General features: G+C 39.9%; 2 protein-coding genes across 3 annotated transcripts in view; one reads left to right on the top strand and one right to left on the bottom strand.

The window, feature by feature from the left end:
- Positions 1–3,772, top strand: part of itcha (itchy E3 ubiquitin protein ligase a) — a 40,035-nt gene extending 36,263 nt beyond the window's left edge. The window contains exon 26 of the mRNA XM_034869604.1: positions 3,761–3,772. The gene's annotated coding sequence lies outside the window, so the exon portion shown is untranslated. The remainder of the gene's footprint in view (positions 1–3,760) is intronic.
- eya2 (EYA transcriptional coactivator and phosphatase 2) overlaps positions 1–23,811 on the bottom strand; it is a 28,297-nt gene extending 4,486 nt beyond the window's left edge. Inside the window, exons 1-10 of one of the 2 annotated variants that reach the window (XM_034869620.1) lie at positions 23,281–23,811; positions 12,527–12,606; positions 11,999–12,064; positions 11,318–11,444; positions 10,639–10,755; positions 7,076–7,152; positions 6,691–6,874; positions 5,509–5,645; positions 5,282–5,365; positions 1,756–1,845 (exon numbers count right to left, since the gene is read on the bottom strand). In XM_034869620.1, coding sequence (XP_034725511.1) covers positions 1,756–1,845; positions 5,282–5,365; positions 5,509–5,645; positions 6,691–6,874; positions 7,076–7,152; positions 10,639–10,755; positions 11,318–11,420 — 792 coding nt within the window. In that variant the 5' untranslated portion in view covers positions 11,421–11,444; positions 11,999–12,064; positions 12,527–12,606; positions 23,281–23,811. The remainder of the gene's footprint in view (positions 1–1,755; positions 1,846–5,281; positions 5,366–5,508; positions 5,646–6,690; positions 6,875–7,075; positions 7,153–10,638; positions 10,756–11,317; positions 11,445–11,998; positions 12,065–12,526; positions 12,607–23,280) is intronic. The other variant, XM_034869619.1, reaches the window with a different exon arrangement.
- Positions 23,812–26,982: the final 3,171 nt, after the last annotated feature.

Below are 26,982 nucleotides of genomic sequence, written 5' to 3'. Positions count from 1 at the left end.
GCTTAAACATGTGGCTACAGCCAACGCACCTTTAGCAATATGCAGTTAAATCCTAAACTTAAAAACAGTTATTAAGAATGGATACGTAGGACAAAAAAAAAAGAAAGAAGGATAAATCAATCATTGTCGGCTAGGAGGAAACACACGAGTATGTCTAACAATGACTGTCTTCTTAAAAATACAAAAATCCTTCTCAAGTCCTTGTCTTTAGTCAAGCGTAAAACCCTGTAAGGCCCACAGCCATCTTTCTTTCACATACACATAATACACAACCATGCACACATTTTTGCAAAAACTGAGTCCTAGTATACCTTCTACTTGTCACGCAGAGACCCAGGACAGACACGGTCCCCTATCACCTTTCAGCCATCTTAAAGCCAGACGGAGACGCTACCTCATCTTCCCTCCATCTCTACATAACTCAATTCCCAGGGGCTGAAACCCACCTCCCACTCAGGTGCCATCCGCCCCTGCTAAGCCGCTTTTACTGACCATGCAATACAAATGAACCCTTTAGAGCTTCACATTTAAACTGAAACCCAGAGCAGCTCCACTCAGTACCTGCAGAGCATTCTCATTTCAATCCAGTTTTAACAGCCATACTAATCTATTATCTGTTATTGTTCAATAGAAAAAATTCAACTGAAAATCTGGACCTGATTAATTAGGCAGGCATGCCAATCACAACCATGAGATGTTCTGGTGGTATTACGGTTATTGCCACTGACATTGGTAGGACAAGATAATTGTCCCTCAAGACTTAACAGCAGTTATCAACCCGCTGTGGCCTATTGCTTTAGAGATTTACTGAGCCTTGACAACAAAAGAGGGGATAAGAAGTGGGTTTGCAAATGGCTTTGTTGGCTCCTTTCCCTCCTCTTGACTGTTCCTCCTCCCATTTGACTAATTTCCCTGTTGGATGCTCAGACACATACCTATAATTACAGCACAAAGTGTACTTGTTGTACTCTCTCTCTCGCTCTCTTTCTCTCTCTCTCTCTCTCTCTCTCTCTCTTTCTCACTCACTCTCTCTCTCTTTGTCAGAACAAGGCCAAGGAATTCAGAGTAACATATTATGAACTTTTCACTCACTAGCAGGTAGTAAAACTGCATTTTAATGACCACTTGACGTTTTTCTTGAGGAGTCATCGTTTTTAGAGGTTGCATCAATGTCTATGTTATTGTTGATAACAGCAAGTATGTTCTAACTGTAAGAGAACTTATGCCAGCAGTTAACAACCCCTCCTTTAAATATTCTTGCTCAACTAAGGAGGGGAAATTGTTTTGAAAATGCTGTCGTTGTATAAATACAGGATAGAAGTTGTGTGAGGGGATTTCTACAATGACCGCCACTGTGCTTTATGCCAGGTAAGAAAACCCAAATGTCAAACCTCTTGCTACGCTGTTGCGGTGAAGGTTTTTCTTTTTTTTGGTATGCCAGCTTTTGCTGTTGGATATGTTGCTACTGCTGCTATTTTCCATCTTACTGGAAATATATTTAAGTAAAAAAAAAAAAAAACTAAAAGAAAACTTTGAAAAAGAAAGTTTCAAAGTGCAAAAAAAACTGAGATGCAGACTTCTGGAAGAGGGATATGAAACAAGTAAGTGGTAAGGTGTTCGTGTGAAGTAAGGCATGTTGTCCAATATACCAGTTTATGAGGACAAAGGTTAACAAAACTAATTTTATCCTGACATTTTTTAAACATGCTCCCCTCACACTTTTTGTAAGTCAGCCATTCAAATTTAAAAACTCACCTCCAAGTCATTGAAGAAAAGTCTTGAGTCGGCCAGGTTGAAAATCATCTCCTCCATCCACAAACCAAGAGACACTGCCTTTGAGGAGTCCTGATGCACACACACACACACACACACACACACACACACACACACACACACACACACACACACACACACACACACACACACACACACACACACACACACACACACACACACACACACACACACAAACACACACACACACACACACACACACACACAAACACACACACAAACCAACCCTAGAATGAATGACTTGCTTTGAAAACCATTTTAAACAGTTCTTCTACAAGGTTAAAAGTTGCTGTTACTCACATATGAGGATTTTTAATTTTCTTTGGCTTCTAGAATCACAAACCCAACTTATTAATCCCCCAACACAATACATTTCCCATAAATCAAATGTGTGTATTAGCATACTATGCTTCAGTATGGTTACCAGCACTGCCTGTATGCATTTCAACACATTTAAATGAAAGCAAACTGGTCTGTAAACTGTAGTTTGTAGTAAAAAAAAAAAAAATCAGATCAACATCTGGCTATCATTTCAGGGGCTGCTAACTTATTTATTAGTGAATAACTAATCAAATCACCAGCTCAGTCTGAGATTGATGTCCTAAATGGTTTGGTATTTAGAGAACAATCAGTTAAATTGGATTATTGAACATCATTACTCTTGTCATGAGTCTCGCCTTGTCAGTGCAGACGCCTGCTTGTCTCTCTGAACAGATTTCCTGTACTTCCTCAGTAAACTCATTAATTGGATTGACATAAACAGGTTTCACGGAGAGGCAAATGGGAATTTTTTTCTGTCAGTCAAACATCCTGCCAATTCTTATCTTCTCTCATTATTTTCTGAGACTACACTTAGGCAAAGCAGTGCTTTGAGCTAAACGCTAACATTATCATGGTAACATGCTCACAATTACAATGCTAACATGTTTAGCAGGTACAATGTTCACTAAAGAACCATCACAGTTTACCTTGTTAGCATGTTTCAAAGGCACATTCTGTTCACTAATCTGTGAACTAGCACTAAACACAAAGTACGACCAAAGATTATTATAACCTCTTTGGTACAACTGAGGCTAAATGTCATCAGCTATTCAGATATTTGGACTTAAATCAAAGTATTGGACCAATAAAAACATTGACCTGATGATGGCAGTAAATAAAAAGCAAAGGGATCCCCAAAATGATTCCAATTCATTCCGCTGGGGACCATGAATGCCTGTTCAATGTCAAATACCAATAGTTGCAGAGTTATTTCAGTATGAACAAAGTGGTGGGCCGACCGTCGGACTGGCATGGCCATGCAAAGCTGCTGGCATGGCTTAAAACGAATGCACACTTGATGTTCACTGTGATGGATGTACACACGATTGTTGTATTAATAAATGGACTGAATGAATGGCAATGACTGCCTGGAATGATGGGAAAATACATAAGAACCTCCAAAACACTTTCTCATTATCTTTACTTCTTTCAGCGTATTCTATCAATGCCAAGCCTCTTGTCTCCTGTTTTTTTTCCTTTTGCATTGGAAAAAAACAAACAAATACAAAAGTGTGCCTTACGCCAACCTTTGTTTAGTTTTTAATAAGCAAATTATAAATCATTTATATCATCACACAGAGAAACACATAAATTACAATGTGCGGTCAGCCAGCCTGACGAGCTTGGGTGTGTTGTTATTCAAGTCAGGTGTGTGTGTGTATGTGCAGCACTTTAATGCCAGCGTTGGCTCGTCTTTGGCAGCGAGACAGGATAAGCACATGGGTGTCAGCCAAAGGTGAACTAGATTAGTGCATCTGAAATGACAAGCAGTGCTGTCTTTTGGCTCAAAATGGTAGAAATGGGCTTGATGACAAAAGCGTGGTGAATGAGGACAATTATAAACTACCCCCGAGCCCCTCCAAAAAAAGGTGTAAAGAGAACAAGGTAATTGAGGACGAAGGGTGGAAACAAAGTTCAGTAGGAGGAGTAGGAGGATCACAAGGAGAAAAAGACGAGGGGCAGGATTGAGAAACACAGGATAGAAGAAGAGGTGAATGAAAAGGAGGAAGGAGGAGTTAAAGGCTTGAGAAAGGATTGTTCTGCTTGTCTCGTAATTGAAATAATTATCTATAATCACCTTCCCCCCAAAAAGGAGGCCTGCTCTATACAGAGGAACAAATAAAAGCCTCTTTAGGATAATCCCAAGGAAGAATGTACAACGTTAGAAGAAATACAAAAAGAAAGTGCCGAAAACATTCAATTCCCACCTTTATGCTTATACAGGATTTCTGACATGAGAAAACACATTGGAGGAAAGAGAAGAGTACTATATGATAGATGAGATAATGGAAGAGCTGTTACAGGGGAAGGAATCAGCTCCTCATGTGGATCTCTGTTCACCTCAGGCTCACCAAGTTGGTGAAAACAGCTATCTTTCAACACACCCATTAGTCTTTCCTACACGCTGGGCCAGGACTTGCCTTTACTTAAAGGTCCAAAACATTTGTTTGTGATAAGAGTTCAATAGGCTGACCCTAATGGGAAGAGCCTGGGCTGCTGAAAGTCAACTCTACTAGAAAGCAGGACACAAAGCGGTGAAGTGGAGATAATTTGAGCCTGAAAATAAACGGCATTATGGTTGTCAGACTAGGATGAGTTGGCGGCAGATCTGAGAGGGAAAAAAAAAAGATGAGAAAAAAAGGGGGGGAAACGTTGCTAGCTTGTACGCCAGTTTGACGGTTTGGATTGTTAATCTGTTTTTCTGCTGTCACTCATTCAACTCTTTGAGTTTTGATGTCAGAGTCTGTCCAACTGAGCCTGAGCAGCGGGATGTTTGGGTGGTGGGAGGAATCAGGAATGTTTGGCACATGAGTCACATTTCAACATATCCACTCTCTCACTCTATCTCTCTCTCTCTCGTTGTTTCTCCCCCCACCACCCTCTCCGGGGCAGAAAAGAAAGAAAAAGAAACAACGGCATGCATGGCCTGCCGGGGGCTGAACCGATCAGAAAGGCTGCTCTCAAACTCCCAACAGCCTTGTGTCAACCCGCAGGGGGACCGTGAGAATTCAAAACACACATCCCCGGCCAAAACCAAGAAACGCACGACTGGCCGCCCCTTGTCAGCTGCCTGTCTGTTATGTAAAGGTCCCACTGGCTGTCAATCACGCCGCAGGATACAGGGTAGCTAAACAGCCCCGGTGCATTATGAAAAGAAACAAGAAGGCAGAAAGGCAAAAAAGCCAGCGTGTGAAAATGCTCAGTGATGAGACCCAAAGGTCGTGGACTCGGTTCAGGCAGCCAAACCTTTGACTGTTTGTCAAATAAGCACTTGATCACTGAGACAAAGGGTGATTTGACTCAAGCAAGATTATTTAGTTGTTTTCAATGGGATTTCTGCCAAACTGTGCCTACCCAATGTATGATTAACTATTGTCAAAGTGTCATGAGCTACAGCACGTACTTCTTACACTAAAGGACAAAGGGAGGGGTCGTTTCACCGTACCTTGCCAAATCGTGAGGAGAAGGTTCCCGTGAGGAGCGAATGGAAAATGATGATGGTTTCATCCAGGTCCCAGATAAACACACGCTGCAGTGAAATAACAGATATGTAATGTTAACTTCATGAACGTTTATGTGTGTGTGTGTGTGTGTGTGTGAGAAAGACAGAGGAAGATAAATATTGTAGAGAAATACTGATAATTTTACAACACTGTGTGAGTCTGTGTTTACCTCTATATCAGAGTCCAGAGGTGGAGCGGGGTCACTGACTCTTTTCCTCCCTCTCAACTTCCCATCTGACCCCCTCCGTGCTGGGACAGCCTCCTCTTTACCTGGTGTGGGGGGGCTGGGCGGCGGGTGGTACTCTCCTAGAACACACACACATAAAACAAAGTTGCTCATCAGTCTCTATAAATCAAAAATGTAGACACTGATTTATTAACTCAAGACCATGTTGAAGGGGAAATGTGTAAATGTGTGAACTAGCCACTGTGAATGCCAAAGAGAGTATTAGGTTGCATTATGGGAAGTGTAGGATCCAGGGTATTTTGAACCATTCCAAGGTCTAAAGGTCTTACCTTATACATCAAATTGATAAAACTATGGCACATAGATATAAATATATATACATACATAAATATATACATATACATATATATATATATATATATATATATATATATATATATACATATATATATATATATATACAGTATATATATATATATATATATATATTCACAAATAACTCTTGTTTTCCAAGATACTTTATTTTTAAGAGAATATTCATGTATCAAACATATATATATATATATATATATCTGGGAATGTACAGTAGATATTCGTGAAAACAGACTGTGCTCTATTGTAACACTGATGTTGAACCAACAAACAGTTTTTTTAACAGAGTGTAGTTTGAGAAGTTTGTGGATAATTGTAAGTGACCCCAAAAGTTTGGGGTCACTTACAATTATCCATTCCACTCCATTATAGACAGAATACCAGCTGATCTGAGTGGGTGGCTGATCTTTAATGCATTATCTACATTACCCAAATCAGCAACCATTCTTCCAATGTTTCAAAGGCACATTCTGTTCACTAATCTGATATTATTTAAAAAACTTACATGAAAAACATTGGAGAACTCTTTTGCAATTAAGTAAGGACATAATGTAATCTGAAAACTGCTGTCCTGGTTAAAAAAAAAATGCAACTGATCTCAGCTGGTATTCTGTCTACAATGGAGTGCAATGGAACTTTGAGCAGTACGTATACAGTATATAAATATATATTGTATATTGTATATACACACCGCCATAGAAGACAGGTAGGCAGTGTGAATGTCCATAGATAGGTCAATTTAAAAACAATATAAACAAAAACTTAAACATCATAAAGTGTGTCACTTCATACCTGTGTGTGGCTCTGGGCTGTGATTGGGCAGCATTACAGGGTGTTCTGGATGCTGATAGGCTGATGGAGCTGTAATGGCAGCGGGGCTGATGTTGCTGCCGGTTAGGTAGGGGCTGTTGTAGTGATGTGAGTTATAATATGGAGGGTACTGACTCTGACTGTAACTTGAGTATGCTGAAAACTCCTGTCAAAACGTAAACAATTACATAATTAGTCAGTGTCATTTAAAATTCCCAAATGAGGTGTCCTATATTTAGATGGTCAACAATATGATTGCAATAATTTAAGATATACTGTATATATTTCTGTAATATATTGTGGAAACGTTTCAGATGTCTAGGAACTAGAAAATTGAAAACTAGAAAGTTGAAGCGACATTACTCACTTGTTGGGTAGAGTTGAATGGGGTTGAGTTTGAGATTGCATGGGTGCCTTGAAAAATTCCAGATGAAATACCACCACCTGAGAAATAATGCAAAGACAAAGGTCAAACTTTCAGGGAATAATTCATCATGCAGGACTGGTGAGAGATTCAACTGCGCTACATTTTCTATTGATAGATCGACCTCGGATATAATTTCCCAACATCGGATCTGCTCTGTGATGGGTGAGAAGTAGGTGATGAGCAGAAACCTCTGGCTCCTTCCTCAGTGACAGCTCAGGGCTGCAGGACTCGGAGTAAGATTTATGTATGTTTGACAAAACAATACGAGGTGGGAAAGTCTGCTGTTGCTGTTCTGGGAATCTTTTCAGTCTAATCAAGCCAAGGCAGGAATGCCTTCCTCCGAGCAATTTTCTCCACAGTGGAGCTGCCTCACACTGTATCTTTCTGTCAAGTCTGTCCATACTGTTAGTTGGTCTGAATAATTATTTCACTTGTAATCTTCTCACTTCCACCGCCACCATTTTTTAATTTTCTAGGTGTAAATCAAGCTAGGTGTACATCAATCCTCTAGGAACCACGAATGTCTGAATATATTCTAATCCTGTGCCACTCCATCAAGTAGATGTTTTGATATTTCAGTAAATAAGTGAAAACTCTGAGCAGCTCCTGTGTCTGTATTTCTTTGAATGTCCCTCCCACAGTCCAAAGTCACACAGGTTGGGTTAGTAGGCGGCTCTAACTTGGCAACCTATACGCATATTGTTAAACCGACGTTGTCTTGACAGATGCTTGTGCAGATTATTGTGTGCGTTGCAATAAGAGTATGTACTCAAAAAACAGAACAGGCCAATTCATCTTTGCAAAAAATGTTCTTGTTTCCAACCGTACAGTTTATTCAACGGGTAGCTTTTTGTTATATACAGTAGGAAGTTGATACTATGTAATGTAATGGAGCCGATGTTTGAAAAGTTGATATTCTCTCTGTGAAGGATCTTCCCTGTTTTCTTTAGACTGCTATCTGTACAACAGGTTGCCCTTTGGGGAAAATAATAATTTGCTCTCCTCTTTTTACCTGAACCGTCCTGAAATATCATTTAATCCCTCAAGTCGACCTTCCATAATCGACTACTGCTCCCTCTAGCTTCCCATTTCTTCTTCTAAACTCCACATTGCATAAAAAAACAAGAATGACTCAATGGAAGAAACACAATGAAACCTCCCCGGACAACACAACAATCATCAAAGTGACTAAAGGAAAAATACAGGAGGTCTTTTGAGTAAACACAGAAAGGCTCCCATAGTTCCCATTTGGTTTCAGTTGTGCGCACAGTGTACAGTACATGTTTTGGTGGCTTTATGTGGTGTGTGAGTGTGTTTGCCTGTGTGTGTGTGTGTGCTAGTGTATTGTGTACATTATAATAGATGACATGGAAACATTCTGAAACCCTACAAACATTTGGTGGTTGTGGCAGTTTATTACTGTTTGAAGTTTGCAGTTAATGATTTATGCACAAAAATATTCAAACAAATTTATTTTGTTTGGGAACAGTGTCTTTCAAACTCAAACTACACTCTGTTAAACAAACTGTTAGTTGGTTCAACATCAGTGTTACAATAGAGCACAGTCTGTTTTCACGAATATCTACTGTACATTCCCAGATATATATATATATATATATATATATATATATATATATATATATATATATATATATATATATATATATATATATATATATATATATATATATATATATATGTTTGATACATGAATATTCTCTTAAAAATAAAGTATCTTGGAAAACAAGAGTTATTTGTGAAGGACTGAAAAACAGAGAGAACAGAGACATAGGTTACGATTATGTACTATCAACTCATCTCCATGACAACTGAGCAAACTTCAGGTTAGCAATAATAATAGTACAACTTGAGTCTTATTTTTGTAACTTTGGCTCTCATTTCTATGTGGAGACCTCAGGCCTAGCAACACTAAGACCTGACATCCCCACCATTAACACCCACAGGGCAAACAGAAAAAGGGGTCAGACGATAAGAACAACAGTGTTGGCTGTCTAAAGTTTAGATAGCTTAAACAGTTGTGGATTCTAACCACTTTATTTGGAGGCAAAACCGTAACTGAGCACACTCTAAATGTTGGTTATAATCCCACACAGGGAAAAGGTGTGAGCGCACATGTACGGCAAGAATGGCAGGTCAAAGTTGGATCACAAAGTCGGTCTGTGAACTGTGATGAATGTTTACAATTGGTCCCATATCATGCTCGTATTCATGTTCATACTTGTATTCTGGTTTACTAGAACATGTTTACATGCTATAATATTTATTAAACTATTTAAACTAAAAATATTTATTTATTGTTTTCCTCATGATGTCCGTCAGAATTGACCTCTATTCACTCTCTGTCTGAAACGCTTAATTTTAGTGCCAGTCTTTTTAAGCAGCCCATCTCTTGAAAAAGCGCAGTCTGCTCTGATTGGTCAGTCTTTCCGGGTCTTCTGCATCTGCGCTCTTGGCGTTCCTGCACCATCATTGCAGCCAGGGAATGACTGTACCAGCACTTTCTACCTATATGTAGTATTCAGACATCACAACCGTAAGGAAGTCCTGACGGCTCTTTTAAAGGCACTTTTTCTGATTATGTGCTGGGTGCATTTATCTGTGGATTGAGCGCTTTGATAACTTTCCACTATTCACATGATCACAAACGACTTGGAAATCACACTTTTTACAGTACCTTTAAAAGGTAAAATAACTGAGCTGGGATTTAAACTAGGTTGCATCAAACCCCATCTGTTTGCTGTTTTCTAATGTTTTGGTCTCTCCTTTGTCTCATCCATACAGTGGAAACATGGCTGTCCCCCAGTGTGCAACATTAAACCTACTCACCCCTCTGTATAATACACCTTAACCTCTCCCCTCTCACACACAAGGTCAATTTCACGCTGCTTTCAAAGCCATAAATTCGCACTGAGCGAGTCATGCTTTGGGCGCCGGACGACTGAGGAATGTATACAGCACAGATACACACACACACACACAGACACAGACACAGACACACACACACACACACACACACACACACACACAGACACAGACACACAGACATACATTTGAGTTAGGTTTTGTTTTTTGGAAAAGACCCTCTACCCATCTCTGTGTTTTTTCTTTCTTTCTTCCATCCTCTCTGTCTATGTGTTTTCTCACTGTCTCTCTCTCTCTCTCTTTACCAGACACAAGCGCTTGCATGCTGTGATGTTGGTCTGAGTGGAGAAAGGGGGCCTGACCTCGAGAAAAGAGGAGGGGTGGGGAGACTTTTGACGCCAGGAGTCCAGACCGCAGCTAATGGAGAACAGGTGTGGCAGAGAGGAGAGGAAAAGCGAGAAAGAGGAGAGTAGAGGAGAAGTGAGGAGAAAAGGGGTAAGAGAGTTGAGGAAGCACAAGGATGGAAGCTCCTTCCAGGAAGGTTGAAATCAAATGGTGTATATAAGGTTTGTGTGCGAAAGCATTTCCATACATCCAGCACATGCAGTGTTCAGACTAACCGTGTGTGTGCGGGTAGCTGTAGAGACTCTGACTGGGAGGAGTGCTGCTGAAGTTTGAGTAGCCCAGTATTCCTGTCTGTCCTGGAGAGTGACTCAGGCCGTCTTCTGTTTTAATGTCTGAGTATGGAGAGATACCATCAAGGGAGCACAAAATGAATATGTTTGGTTACATGAAAAGACTAGTCAACATGCAGAGTTATAGCAATACATTCAATTAAACACAGTAAATAATTGAGATTTTGTCGAATGTGATTAACTAATGTTAATCTGTGGATTGATTACTAACACCAACCAATACCACTGTAAAGAGCATACATAAGAATCTATAACAATTTATCTCTGTAACACACCATGCTTATTACAAAACTGTCTTGTGGGGAACACACAACCCCTGGTGTCCCCCTTGTGTCTTGCTTTTTTGTTCCCTTGTGTTTTAATGCAACGGAATTAGTTTCCAGTTAAATGTTAATGTTGTCCAGTGTGCTGGATTGTCATTGTGTCTTGTTGCTTTCGCATCAAAAAGAAAGAAAGTGAGCCCTTTAGAGAATTAGACAGAGCTACAATAACTTGCAGAATCTGTGAACTGTATGCTTGGTCTTCACATTACAAACGGTTGCTTTTGAGATGATTATCAAAATAATGCATTGATTGATATAACTGTATGTTTGTTTGTACTCACTGTAAGATGGCATGCTGTAGCCCTGTGTGTGGTGAGTATAAGGTGTGTATGGCCCTGCAGGCTGGAGGGCCGGGCTGTACTGCGTCTGTCCATATGCAGCCATGACACCTCTCCCTGTCAGCTGATCCTAAAGAAGGAAGAAATAATGAGGAAACCTAAGATGACAAGTTCTCTTTCTCTTTGTCTGTTACAACTGAGTTTGAGGAAGAACATACTAAACATGCAAAACATGCAAACACTTTCATATACAGACAAAAGGAATTAATGCCACAAACTCTGCTGGGATGCATACACTGGTAAAATCTCAATTTGTGACTTCTAGCACAAAACAATCACAAAAAAAAACTAAAGGAGAAGAACCAGTTCTTTGTCAAAGTACATACATAACATCACATTCTCATTCGCGTAACATACAGATGCCTTTGGCGTTCTCCCTGAGTCATTAAAATTTTCCTTTAGCATCGTATTTAAACTCGCTTTATCTTAACATGCTTGGTCACTACTATAGTATATATATAGAACGGGACAGTTGGGTTTAGGAAAAGAAGAACGGGACAGTTGGGTTTATTTTTGGCTTTTATTTTTATAATTATAAACACAAATACATAGATTGCAATGCTTATCAAAGGTGTAATGCAGTTCCACTTTCAATTTCAGTGACAACTGTCATAAAAAACTCACCTGCAGTAGTTAGGATGTGTTTGAAATCGGTGATAAGAAGCCCTGTGAGTGAGGCAATAACGGGCACTGTCAGAAAATTAAAAGTTAAACCAGTTAGAAAATGAACAATGACATTTTAATAAGATGAAGCTTGATTCCAATGAAGTTATAATTAGGTGCTTGTCCTGACATTTTGTGACATTTAATCAGCATCATTATTCCCTCATAATCGTTTAAATTCCAGAGAAATTGTGTAATACAGGAGACCCCCCGACTCCAACAACAATGTGATAGGATTTCACAAAAAGGTATAGTTGTCAAAATTTAAGTTTTGTACAATTCAATCACATTTTTATCAACAGTCCTTGAATTTGGCAGCATATGAATAAAAATCCAGGTATCATTGGTTGCCCTCACAAAAACAAACAGCAGGGATTTATTTAAAGGATAGATAATCTTTGTTGACTCCACAGGCAGACTGGATGATTGCAGTAACTCCAGCGAGCAGCCACTTTTCATCTAAAGCACTTTGTACTTTTGCCCTCTCACCTGGCTCTGTAGAAAGAGCTTTATCCTCTTTAGCCCGTCACACTGCTGTTAGTCAGGTTCCTCACGAGCCGTCAACGCTCCTTTGGAAACAATAGCAGACACACACCATCAGGACAGAGGTATGCGGGTGACTGACACATGGCGACATGCCTTGGGCCCTGTTGCAGCAGCATGAAGAGGAGGAGCGGCAGCATACATTTTCTCTATGCACACTGTTCAAGAGGTGAATAGTTTTAATGATAGACAGAAAGAAAGAGAAACAAGATGAATGGGGTATTGATGTGACGAGTGTTGTCATTAAAGACTCTGACAATCAAATGTTAATGTAACCTGACAGGTACATTGTTTCTAGGAAAAACGTTCGGACCACTAATGCTGACTCAGTCTGCTGTTCGGCACCAGTTCCATGCACCTGCGCGTAGCTGCTTAGAGGAAATAAACGACTAATAATAACAGAGTGTGGTCTACTCACAATTCTCAATTTAGCTGAATTTCTCACTGGGATTGTTATCTCTTTTACTGTATTTCTCTGGTTGTAAAAGGTCCTCATTATTAGAAGTGTGGAAGGATAAAAGAGTGAGAGAGAAAAGGGTAAAAAAAAGAGAGGGAAGGGGAGGTCCCGGCTCACTAAGCTGGAGGCCAAAAGGTCAATGCCACATGAATTAGTCTGAGCAGGAAGCTGAATGAGGTCAGTTTGTTTGACAGCAAACCCTACAGTGAACTCACACAAGCTACCAGTCAACCTGAAGTGAGATGTATTGTGGGTGACTGATGTTGTACTGGGAAACTTCAACCAAAAGTATATGAACACTAGCCACACACTTCTGTGTCCTTTTGGACTCATTCACTCTTATTTCATTTGAAAATTACAGCATGCAACAATATTTCAGACAACAGTCTGCTTTGAGGAAGGCCATCATCTGTTTCATCTTGTGAAAAAAGAATCAATAATGGTTTGGTATGGAATAATTTGACACAGAGGCAAAGAGCAATGACCTCGACCCAATCCAGCATCTTTAGAAGCCAGGCCTTATCGCTGTGGCACATCACAGTAGCCAGCTTCCAAAATCATTTGGAACGTCTTCCCAGAAGAGAGGAGTCTGGTATCGCAAATGGTTTTGGAATGAAACGCCTATAAATCACGTGTAATGTTCCAGTGAGTGTCCACATATTTTGTCCACATATATTTGATCATAGTGTCATAAAGTGACCTGCTTTTGGTTCAGCAACATCACAAATAGGTGTGTCTATGTGAGATTTCTCTCTCCCTCTGTATTTCTGTTTCTGTCTCTGTCTCTGTATTTTGCCTCTGGGCCATTCTAATCTGGCAAAGCTGCAGCTAAATGCCCGACCTCTGACCCTGCTGACAACACATGGACAGAGACAGATGACAGTCATGAATTATAGGGACAGCGCGCTTTTACAGCAGAAGAGGAGATGAAGGCAAGTGAAAAGAAAAGTACAAGCTGTCTGAGAAAAGTGAAGAGAGTGGGACAGTCTGCTCAGTCAGCAGACGCTTCACTGGCCTCGCAAAACATGAAAAGACTTACAGTATCTTTTGTGTTGTCCTTATGTCATTAACAAGAGTGTTTTTGAAAGAATATTATAGAAAACACATCTCACGTTGTGTAAGTTCCAGCTGATGGAAGTGCCCCCCACGCCTTAAAAAAACCCTAAAACATCTCACAATGTTTTGGGGTTAAATAAATGTACTTCAACCATGAAGGAGCCATAAAGACTCTACACCCAACAATCCTCTAGCACATCTGTATTAATGGTTGTAAAATGAACAAACTGTAAATGTGACAATAAGGCGGCATATCAACATTGTCACGTCAATAAAAATTAAAAATTGGAAATATTTCTAATTTTTCTAAAAGAAAGAACTCTTTTTATAACTAAATTAAGGAACAAATCTTTTTTTTTTTTCAGCTTCAACTCGATTTGAAAACTGTACTTTTAATCTAAACCATGCTCATGTTTATGGATTTGTATTATTTTCCACTTGAAATAACCCTTAAGACCTTGCAGCCATCAGAGATCCTGATCTGACCTTTATCACAGGCAGAGTGTGAAGCTCGAGAGAGTAAAACTGATCCTGCAGCACAGAGGGAAAATAAGGAAAGTGCTGTTGTGCTTAGCATTTCCTAGTACTTTCCAGGGATCAGAAGTGACAGCGACGCCTGTTCAGAGTCCTCTTGACTTCAGCTGGTCCCTGCAACAGTGCTGTCTGTACACGCATGCACGTACACACAAACACAAAAACTGTGTGTGATGGGGAAGGCACTTCCTGGTTCTGGGTGAGGCTTGGGAGGAGGGCGCACAAGGCCATGGGAACTGGAAGACACCGGAGGGAAGATGAGCGGAGCTCAGCAGAGATGTGGAGAGCTGAGGGCTGAAACTAAAGCTAAAACAAACTCAGCAGGGCCACAGGGGGCCAGATGGCCAACAGGTCAGTCCCACCAGCTTCACCTGGGTCCTGGGGTTCTGTTAGACCACTGCTTCTTTCACGGGTATCAAATTCTCTGGGCTTTGTGCGAATAGATTACATCACAGGATGGTGTATTGTGCTTTAAGTTGAAATGTCATTTGATACAGTTAAGGGACTACGCTGAGTTTATGCAGATTTACCTGTTGTTTAACTTAAATGTTGAGAGATGAAAATTGACTGACACAGAACTGATCCACATGGGCCAACTGGATCAGACCATCTGAAGGAAAAAGTGTTTCTCGCTGTTCCAAACAGCCGAGCACAAAGGAAGGGTGACAAGCTGGTCGTTATAAAGACGGACAAGACGCAATAATCATTCAAATGGGGATAAATTCAAATTTAAAATGTAGGAATCTATCCCAGCCTATTACTAAAAACCACTAACAACTTAACATAAAAGGTTAGTCTTGCTTTGCCAGACCATCCACACGCTGTGGAGCGGAGGAGGGTCTGACGGGTCCACAAAGCCTTCTGGGATGAGAGACAAACGTGCTCTGGTTTAATGGCATTTCTTTAAATCAATTACAGTTGCCATGGGCGGCGCTAAGGTCTGCACAGGGCTGCTGTAAACTAGTAATGCGAGATAAAACTCACATTAGACAGATAGTCTAGCTAGCTGTCTGGATTTACCCTGCAGAGATCTGAGAAAAAGAGATTAACCATAGCGCACATAAATCCGCCAGAGTTTGAAATTCCAACGCAAAGAAAGCGCAAGGAAACAGCTATCGGTGAAAATACATGTATTTGGAGGAATTTCCTGCGCCACCGGAGCAATCCCGAAAGTTGAAAGTCCAGAATATAGACTAGGTCCCAAATGAGTGACTACTGACTTTGGAAACTTTTGTGGACTTTGTGTACTGGATTCTGCGGCTAAAGTAATTTCCCAAGAATGATAAAGTCGCAGTTTGTTGAATGTCCTATTTGCGCTTTCTCATATTTACATTGGTCAACAATTATTTGAATATTTTGACAGGTGTCTGATATGCGTCTGGCTAGACATGTGTTTACAGTGTCAATATGGGTGCTGTGTCAGTCTTGATATGACACGTGAGAGTGGTCATGCACTGAGGTGACCCTCCGATGGTTTGACCTTTCTATTGAAATGTTGTGGTTCTCAAGACGAAGGTGACTTGCTGGTCTGTAATTGTGCCATATGGGACCCCACCTGGAGCCCTCAATTTGAACAGTCTGCCGAATTGCCTGAGGCCAAGAGGGGGGTTGACTCCCTTCTGCACACAAACCCTCCCTTTTAGATAAAAGACACAGAACAAGGGCCCAGTATTTGACTTTGTGTGGCACTCAGAGGCTTGGTAGTGCAAATCTGTGCCATCTGCCAGCTACTGCCCTCTTTAACCACCTTTGGCACACAGCAGTACAATCTGTTTTAGCATCCATGTAAACTACATCTATATTCAGAAGGTAAAAATGAAGCCAACACCTCTTAAGTTAAATGAAAAGTAGACAGATTATTTAAGCAGGTGAGAATGCCGACAGTTGTTTCACCTGACACTTTCTTTAAAGTCAGTGGTATAGTCTAATGTATTGTAGTGGGTATGATGTACTGCACATACAGTATATACGTATAAATATTGGCCATAATCTGCCTTTTGGGGGAGGGCATATCAAAGTGGGGGCTCTGGGTGTCCTCCCCAGGAAAGTTGTGAGCATCAACAACTTCATTTCCTGTATTCGGATTCAATTTCATGAAACAATTTAAGGTGGAAATACCTTTATTTTGTGAAGAAAACCACAGATGACAATTCATAATATCAAAAATATATGTTGTTGCGAGTCATTGGGCATAATTATTGGGTACATGGAAATCCTCAAGCTTTCTTAGTGAGTATACCGCGTATACCTGCATATCACTGTTTAAAATCTCTAAGAACTCGTGATAAAAACAAAGAACCAGCTATTTCTGACCCAGCAAACTCCTCATAAGCCAGATAACCCTTCAACAAAGCTTGTACATACTGTGTACTTGCCAAATCACATGCTCAAAACAAATTTACATACTAATAAACAAGCTCATACTGAACACAAATAAAGCCACTTGCTGTTTGAACTCTGACACTTGATTATTTTCATCTCCTTTTATCTATTATTCTACATATTCTTTTCTTGATCAATCAATTGATCATTTGGTCTATTAAATATTAGAAAAAAGTCAAGAATCCCTATTACAATTTCCCAGAGCCCCAGTTGATGTCCTAAAATTGCTTCTTTTGTGCGATCAACAGTCCAAAACATTATTTTTTAACACATAAAACGTAGTAAACCCTGACATTCGAGAAGCAGAAACCAGGCAATGTTTGGCTTTTTTTGTCTGAAAGATGACATTCAATTATCAAAATAGATGCTGATTTATTTTCTACTAACAATTTCGGTTTGATATAGTTTGAAGGAAAAGAAGTTCTGTGTGTGTGTATGCTTGTGTTTTTTTTGTGTAGGTAGCTAGATATACTGTATATGTATGTGTATACATATACATGTATAAATAAGTGAAGCATCAAATTGTTTTGTATTTAACTATAAAATAGAAAAAGAAGGTAGGAGCAGGAAAGTTGTTTTTAATTCTTCCTACTCCTTTTTTAAACATGGGAATCCCTATTTGAATCATTTACGATAATTTTGGAAGATTGTGCTGAAATGTTCTTGTTAGAATAAATGTTGTTATTCTTATTTATCTTTTATTTTAAATTGTATTTGTTTTACATAAAAATAAACAAAAACAAAAAAAGAATTGAGGCAAAAAAGCTATAAAATGTTTCTCCATCATATTGAGTACAATGTTAATGATCCGACTAGCGATTGATTGAACCTGTCTTCAAAAAACAAGGATATAAGTGAGAAAGGTGTAAAGAAGTGTAAGAGAGAAAGTTTTCTTTGGCAGTTAATTGATTCCATTATCTGTGCAGAGATAGATTCTCTCAGACATGCTGGTGGTCCACTAACAGATGTTGAGGATTGATAATCTCAACCCAGCCCGACCTCAGCAACCCGAGAATTCATTAAAAGGCAAATACATTCCTAGTGTGTGTTCTGCACATATTTTAGCAACAAATCCTACATTAGCACAAAATGTGTAATCACATGTCACTTATAGAAAGGACTCTAGCCACCTTCTAATTGAGGTCCTATTCACGCTAATATGTTTACACCTGATACACTACAACTCAGTGCTGATGCAATGCCCAAATCATTGAAGAGAACATTTCGGTTCACACAGACAGAGCAAAAAACTAAAATCAGCAAATGTGGTTGCTTTTAATGTTTGGAATAAGCCTAATATCAACAGTAACCTGACTTGTTTTTGTTGACTCTGACATTTGCTGAGACGTTAAAAAAAAAAAAAAATGCTTCTGTCACCTGTTTACTATCAGAGTGACCCATCTCAACACATGAGGGCCAGCATGCAAACGTCCACAGCTATACTTACTGAGCTATTATGTTTACATCATCAACTTTAACAACCGATTTAAAACCCATTCGCAAGCGATTCATCCCTTTATTGACAGGTTCAGCTCTCTCGAACACACACCTGGCTAGTACTGAAGATCTTTAAATTAAAAGTCAACCAACAGTTAAGTCATATGATGACAGATAAAGAACTCCTTTGAAGGACACAGAAGTCATTCTACTAGAGGCTCCAATTGATCTCTGGCAGCAGTGAACCTGTTGCCGACTCTGTCTGCACTCTGTAACTTTACCTCCCAGACTTGGTGGCCCTTCTTTTCCACTTGACTAACTCCCCGCACCAAGACTGCTTTAAAGCCAGAAGCTACCCCCTTCTGTCCCTCAGTAATCAAAACCTCTTTATTCACCAGTGCCAGTGTCTTTATCTCTGTTTTTCTCTAGCACACTCTCAACTTCTTTCTCACTTACCTCTAAAAAAAAAAAATGTCTGCATTCTTTTTATGCTTTCTAAATCTTTCTTGTGTTCCTCGTCACTTGCCTTCACTGCCCATATACCGGCACGCACTTTTTAGTAATATCTCTAACATTTCCCCCCCTGTGATATTGCTAAATCCGAGAAGGACCACCTACCCCAAGGCCCAGACTGTGACTCCCCCAGAACCAGTGCCCCGGGACGGGGGTCAAAGTGAGGCACAGCTGGCAGACCTCCCAGCAGCCAGTGGTAGCCGGTTTGGGGTTGGAGGACCGGGCTGACCCCAGTCAGATGGTGGTCTGGCTCCCAGGTAAAAAACATCTGGTCCAGTGATGGGAGGTTGGTCGCACACGCGCTTGCACACTCAAAACTGACACACGCCTGACTGCATGACTGCTCCTGCTTTCTATAATGACCTCACACACACACACACACACGCACACACACACACACACACAGTCTCAGACTGGCTGCTTTATTAGTCATTAGGACAAAAAGGTTTGCCCTGGATCAGTCTCCTCAGCAGATGACGGCTAATGGCCGCCGTAGTTGCCAACAGCAGCTGTCCAGACAGAGCTGGCTGGTAGCCGAAGCTCACTGGCGTTACAGTTGGACTGAGGTCCAATGACTTCTTTACTGCTAGACTTCCTGTGTAAGTGTGTGTGTGAGACAGAGAACGTGAAAGAAAAGAGATGGCAAGAGTGATTTATGATAAATAAAGATATATGATATACAATATGAGTCGGCATTGAACGATGGAAAATGGTGTACAGGAAAAGATTCAATGATGAAAAATTGTGACAGCTAAAAAAGAACACACCCAGAGCCACGGAGAATTATTACAGCTCTCTTTTTAGTGGAAAGTTCCCAAAACCGTAATTGAGGACAAAAAAAATGAAATATGGTCACTGTAGGTTATACGCTGCGATGTGTGTGGCTTCTCCATTCTTAAAATGAGAAGAGGAGAGTGGAGATAGCCAACAAGACAGCTGTTGTCTGCTGACACCCTCAACCCCCCACCCACACACACACACACACACACACACACACACACACACACACACACACACACACACACATCCCCACAAGGCCTCCCCTGGATCTCTCTGGGGCTTAAGGGAATTAAAAAGGGGAGGGAAATGCGGGAGAGGGGAAGACATTTAGGGGGAAGTGGGATAACTTTCAAGCCTCAAACAGCCAACAGATCAACCAGCAGTGTCACCAGCGTCTCTTCTCAATCCCATATTGTTTCTCAAAACATATTGATGTGAATGTGCAGATTCACACACGCTTGTCCGAGGTCTCACAACACAACAGACACATATTGTTCAACACACACACACACACACACACACACACACACACACACACACACACACACACACACACACACACACACACACACACACACACACACACACACACACACACACACACACACACACAGGTGATCTTTTCAGAAACGGACATATCAGAGATAAGACAACAGAGCAAACTAATTCTCTTTGATTTATGCATATAGGATATGCTGTGACTTTTTGATGGACAGTTTTGATAAAAAGACAAATTTCCCCTGGGGGGATCTATGCTCACACAGGGAGACCGGGCCTCGGAGCGCTGTGTTGGGCTCATCTTTCGCGTGAAACGCGCCTCTCTCTGATATCTTTAAAAGGCAATTCATAATCATTATTCCTATTAAAAGAATCTCAAGGCAACAACAAGGATTAGAGGAGATGGAGGAGATGTTTTTAAATGCTAAGAATTCAGAGACTCTGTTATTAGAAATCATTTTCCAGTTTTATTGTACGTACTGTTGTTATGCAGCATCACCTTCTGCTGTTGCTTTAATGCTTTACTGTAAAAAAAAAACTTTACGGAGAAAAGTCGGAAGAGCTGTGATTTAGTCAGACTTGCTGTTTAGGCAGACGGCTGCACATATCAGGCTACATTCATGATTGCTTCTTCTAAAGCTGATGTATAATGTTCAGAAGCAGCCATTCCATAAGCTGAAACGTAAAACTCACTGACAAGAAACTACAAAATGGTGATTTTATTAACCTATGGTTGGACTTAAAACCTTAAAACCTAGAAGACTAGACTAACTTTGTTCCACGGAGGAATCAGGCGAAAATGAAACTCATATAGCAATAATAATACCTTGATTTCAGATTAAGAGGATGGATTGAATATATCTTCAGACTATATGAGTTGACATAAGAGCACCTGGTGTTACCTTGAATTCAAGTCAGCAAGGCTGAGGTTTGACTCCCGGAGAAGGAGAGAGAGTGGAAAAGGAGAGAGATGCACAGAAGCTAAAAGACATCAAGAACTGTGCAGCTGTGAAGAAATATGATGAAATTGGTGCAGATAAAGTCAGGAAGAGCAGAGCTTCCTATGAAAATATTTATCGTTCCACAAACCTTTGGCTACAGAGGGGTTTGGAATTAATTTGTGTTTTCTTAAGAGGGGGTGCCTTGCGCTACAGGATGGGGAATTCTCCACAGCCTGGGACTTTTTGGGCTGCTGCTTATTCACAATTTATTAGAGCTAGTAATAGGAACCATGAAGGCGGAGGAAAGAGAGGGAGAGAGGCTGAGAGGGAGCCGGCCCAGCCGTGGAGAGGAGAGTCCAGAAATGGGGCCTAATGTTATTAAGAGACGAACCGCAGTGTTAAATCAAACATGCCCGAGCACACACCTTCGGTATGTGGTCTGAGCACCCCCCCTCTCCCTCTATCAAGACCCCTGGATGGTATTTGTGGGGGTTAAAACACAGGTATATAAAGGAGATTTACCGAGATACACAATCTGTCACAGACCTGAATCTGATCCGCAAATATCTAAAATAGAAATCCTACTTTGGCCTGCAGGTTTATTTCACATAACTGACACTGACAAGTAGAAATACATACATCCCGTTTATTTTTTTAAATAAATGAGTGTGAGCTGGTACATGGGAAACACATGTCGCTGTAGTTAAACATTGTTTCTACTGCAACCATGATAATAGTGATAAATAACAAGCTCTGAGGTCCTTCTAATGAAGATGCAAAGCCAACATTTTATAGTTCAAATGACGTGAATTTGAATTGAATTTAAAACAAAAGCAGTGATGTTATAATCTGACATATAGAATAAATACGTTTTAAATGTCTTGACGAAAATCAAGATTCTATACAAGAAGAATGCAGTGTCAGATTTCTTTACTTTGAATCTATTTATTTACATTTTTTTTTCAATAACCAAAGGGACACATTAAATCCTCGCTCGTCCAACTGTGCAGCTGATAGACGTGTTTAAAGGAGGTTTAAACGGTTGGAAAAACAAAGTGTCTGGAGCCATGAAGGGGTCCTTGAAAAATATGAATACCAGCCTTTGAAAAATGCTTAGCGAGGCTCCCCTAATTAAGTTAATGAGGGTTCCTGCTTGGCTGCTGAGGGGGTGTCAGTAGTCTGAGTGTAATCTTCTGTACTTAAGCCCAGCAAAAAGTGTTGCCCCGATTCAACCAGCACCAAGAAAAACAAAGGAGCTCAATCTAAGGGAAGCAGCCTCACACACACATTTACCCCACATCTTTGAAAGGGCTCAGTGATACACAAATAATTGATTTGTTGCTGGTGGATTTGGGGGTTTTCTGCTGTTATTAAGGACACTTACAATTAATTGGAATAAATAAATGAAGCTGATAGAGAAGAAGTAAAGTTTGTAATAGCACCCTCAGTCAACAGGATGATTTCTAACTACACTGAAAAAGAAAATAGACTATTCTATTTACTTTCACATTTGCCTATACCTATTTCTCACAAGACCTAGATATACATATGGTTTTTATAAGGCATTAAGAAATCATATTCCCTTCAAGTATAGAGGTAATACCTAAATAAATATATATCTGATTGTTGTTGTTTTTCCTAAATATATTCACACATTATATAAAAACACACATTTTCAGTCATTATATTAGCCAATCGTACAATAATTCTGATAAACCAGTTGGAGTTATAAAAATCAATTGGAAATATTTGATCGTCAAATATTTAGTCTAATGTCTGTTTTATAGTCAATATGATTTAATATTGGATTTGATGGTTTATTTAATTAAAACCAGGACTGGCAGTGGCTACGCCATTTTAATAAATAAACATTGAATTCATATTTAGAAGATTAACTAAATTAAACACCCACTGAAACACCCGCTGAAACACGCATTATCAGAAATATTTTCACAGATGAACTCTATCAACTAGCCTGTTTTTTTAAAATGTAGACTAATTCTTCGACCAGAATAAACAACCTCAAAAAACAACCAGGAACTCTCGCTGTCCTGATCAACATTCGTGAATAAAAAAAAGAAGCTGAAGAAGTTCCCACTTACCATTATTCAGACAGAAGAATGTTCAGGAAAAACAAATCCGAGTATCAGTCAGAGCAGAGGGCTCCCATGCCGGGAGGACTCCGCGGACCTTTCACAAGTGTCCCGGCAAAATTAGGGACGAGGACAGCGCTCGAGACGACTCGCAGATCCTGAGATGAAGAAGAAGAAGATGAAGAAGAAGAAAAAAAAGAAGTAGTAGAAGAAGAAGAAGAAGAAGAAGGCTCAGTGCTGACTGCTGACAGCGTTGTGCGGACTCTCTCTCACTCTCCTCGAGCTCAGTGCTCTCCCTCTGCAGCTCCAGGAGCCTGTTTGCTTTCCCGGCGGTGGGGAAGTCATGTTAAGTAAATGAGCGAAGATTTCTTGTTCCTCCTCCTTCCGAGATATGCGCGCGCTGCCCGCAGCCTGAACGTGTGTGTGTGTGTGTGTGTGTGTGTGTGTGTGTGTTTGTTTGTGTGTGTTTTGTGTGCGCGCGTGTACGAGTGTACGCCAGAGCGCGCTCTCTTATCTCAAGCACTCCTCTGCTTCACTTCGCAGCTTCTTCTTCTTCTTCTTATTTTTTTAATCTTCTTCTTCGTCTGGTCCTCTATCTCCGCTTTACATCTTTGTTTACACAACGGCCCGCAAATTGAAGCAGCTCTCTCTCTCTCTCTCTCTCTCTCTCTCTCTCCGGATAGTAGGGGTTGTTAGTTTGTGGTAAATAACGGCAGGCTATCGCCTGTTTTATCAAGAGTGGTTATCTTTCACTGTGTGCGAGTGTGGATGTATGGGTGCGGGGGAGTGTGTGTGTGTGTCCGTGTGTGGAGGGGGGGGGGACCATTTGCCTATTTCCATTCCCCTCTCACTTTATACCTAATGGTCTATTTCCTTAAATGATATAATGTGGCAGGTGCATCGAGTATAACAAATGCATTTAGTCTATGGGCACCTGCGCCATTTCTCTGTTTGAATATACAGCCACGTTTTGCAGAAGTTGCCATTTATTTTATATTTTTTAGATATATAGCCCACATAAACAGCAATAGGCTAAAGTGTCTAAAGTGCTGCGAGACGTAATAAACTCAATACAAGCAAAAGTTGAGCTTTTTTAAATTTAAGTAAAAGTAGCCTACAAAAACAGTACAAACATTGATTACTTAACAAAAAGTACTAAATAATACAAGTTAAAGTATTCATAATGCAAAATTATACCTTTCAAAGTGTTAAATTACTGCCTACAATATTAGGCTATATTATAAGTGATTCCTTAGTATAAGCATAATTAACAAGTATATTTTCTGACAATCAGACTCTTTTATTTTATTCAGATACACATAGCTGACGTAAGAAATAGTTACTGAATATTTTAGATGCATCTATATAGTCAGGCTACTGGATTTTAATTGACAACAATGCATTATATTTTAAAAGCTGGTCATAGGTTTTGCATTTTAAATCTTGTGCTTTTTTTACTACAAAGAAATGTAGTGTAGTAAAAAGTATATTTCCCTGATCTATAATTTCTAATATAATTTCCACTACTGATTATTTATCAATTGAACCAAAATACATAAGCAAAAGATATCTCTTGAATATGCAAAAAGGCTAAATAGGCCGGTCTAAAGTGATCCCAACTGCTTATGAAAGTTCCATTTTCAGTAGATAATACATGCTCACACAAGGATATTTGTAAACTTAAATCAGTTTACATATTCTTGCTATCAACAATCACGTTTTTATTCACAGCCCCAAAACCTGGTCTGTACTAATAGCTGTAAGATCATATTTTGACTCACTGAGTTTCATCCATAGATGGATCCATAATCATCCCTCCAAGATCCTTAATCATAACACTGACACCTAAACACGTGTTGTCCTTTTCCCACATTACCTAGGCCTGTGAAATGTTCCCATTTCTTAGTAAAATTTCCATTCCATTCTTAGATTCTCATTTCCAACCCGGGGCCTAAAACACATCACTTTCTCCTAGTTGTGTACACGGGAAATGTCAAAGATCTTTCAAGGTTACCAAAACAGGTCATGTGGCTGTGTAGTCTTAACAACACCTGCTGAACTGAAGAAAAGCAATATTTGACTCTTTGTCTACCTGAGCGCAACGTAATTCCCCCTGAAAAACAGAGGAGGCCCAATGCAGGTGTCTCATCCTCCGCCTGATCTGTTTGTTTAAAATAATGAGAATATGTGTGTGTTTGTGTGTGTGCCATTGTCTCTGTGTATATTCTGTAACATGAGGAAGAGTGTGGGAGCTAGGAACCAGGACTCAGGAGGAAACAGGTTCTCCTGAGCGGGGGACAACAGGACGCCCTCGCTGACACCATCTCGACATCCGCAGACATGAATACGGGAGGGCACCTGGGGGAGATTCATGCTACTTTGCATCTGGGCTAGTGTCAGCATCACTGACCTTTCCAGATAAAAGAAAAGAACATCCTTCAGGCTAATAGGGCTTTCAAAAAAGCTGCATAAGGATATGTGTGCCTGGTGATAAGCAGATTTTTTTTCAGCACTGTGTTAGATAAGGATAGCAGGAGAATGACAAATGGAGGCATTAAATCATTAGTTGCTTCCACATCTTAGTTATTAATCTATAAATCACAATAAGCCACAGGCATATCAGAAAAAGTACCTATTGGATATCTACTAAACATGGATAAATATCAATCAAATAGCATTGGTGCAACTAATTAAGGAGATAAAGAAAATATTAAAGAAAATATGGAAATAGGATGATAAAGATGGAGGCCTCTTCTGAAATTAAAGGACAATTCCACCCTAATAAAATATTAAAAACAATGTCCTTGAATTAATTCCAGTCATTTTGTGCTGAAATGCGGTAATTTAAGAGAAAAAGAAGAAGAATATGCCCCAACCTGTTGGATTAGTAACATGCTAGCTGTAGGAGTAATAGTATCAGCACTAAGGAAGAGAGAGCATTTTCCTGTCTAAACAGATGATCTACAGCAATCACTCAGTACACAGCACGGCTAGCAACAGCTCTCTGGTCCATTGAGGCTACTTTCATTGGAGAAACCGGTATTTCTAAATAATGTAATACTTTTAACTTCAAACCTGTTTTCCATTTGCGTTCCTTAGTTATTTATGTCTTGTGACAATGTTCAGGACCAATGCAGAATTGGATACCTGAGATCACAAATGGGGCTGGATGGCCAACAAAAATAACAGAAGTTTGAGTAACTCTGCAGCTGCTGTACTAGACAAACATCAATGGCAAAGCTAATAAAGCTTTATTTCAATATCAATATTGACAAAAATATTATATTTTATTGCATGTCCTAATGTTTAACGTGTTTACTTTTACTCAACGAGGTAAGCCAGTCTTGACAAAGCGTAACACCCATGCCGCCATTTTGCTGCTACCTAGCATTCACCCGCTGTTAGCATTCCCTTTACTGCCATTCATTTTGACACCACTTGACAGCGAATAACTTTACATCTGATGTGGTTAAAGACTTTATTTGTCCATTGTTTATGTCTGAAGAATCACAACAATGTATAAAAATCTCCAAAACCTTGTCTCCGTAGCAGACGTTTTTGTAAAAATGGGCTAACAATTGTGTCATAATGACGTGATTTAGGCTACTCTCGCACAGTAGAGAAATCACCGTATAGTTTCAACTTACATTAGCGGTTTAGGTTTATTTACTAATGGTAACTAGCACTTTAATTAGCACTAATATGCCTGTG

The sequence above is a fragment of the Etheostoma cragini genome, chromosome 4 (assembly GCF_013103735.1).
Source record: "Etheostoma cragini isolate CJK2018 chromosome 4, CSU_Ecrag_1.0, whole genome shotgun sequence".
Lineage (NCBI taxonomy): Eukaryota > Metazoa > Chordata > Actinopteri > Perciformes > Percidae > Etheostoma > Etheostoma cragini.
The sequence above is the reverse complement of the archived record's forward strand: the minus strand, read 5'-3'. Positions and strand labels throughout refer to the sequence as shown.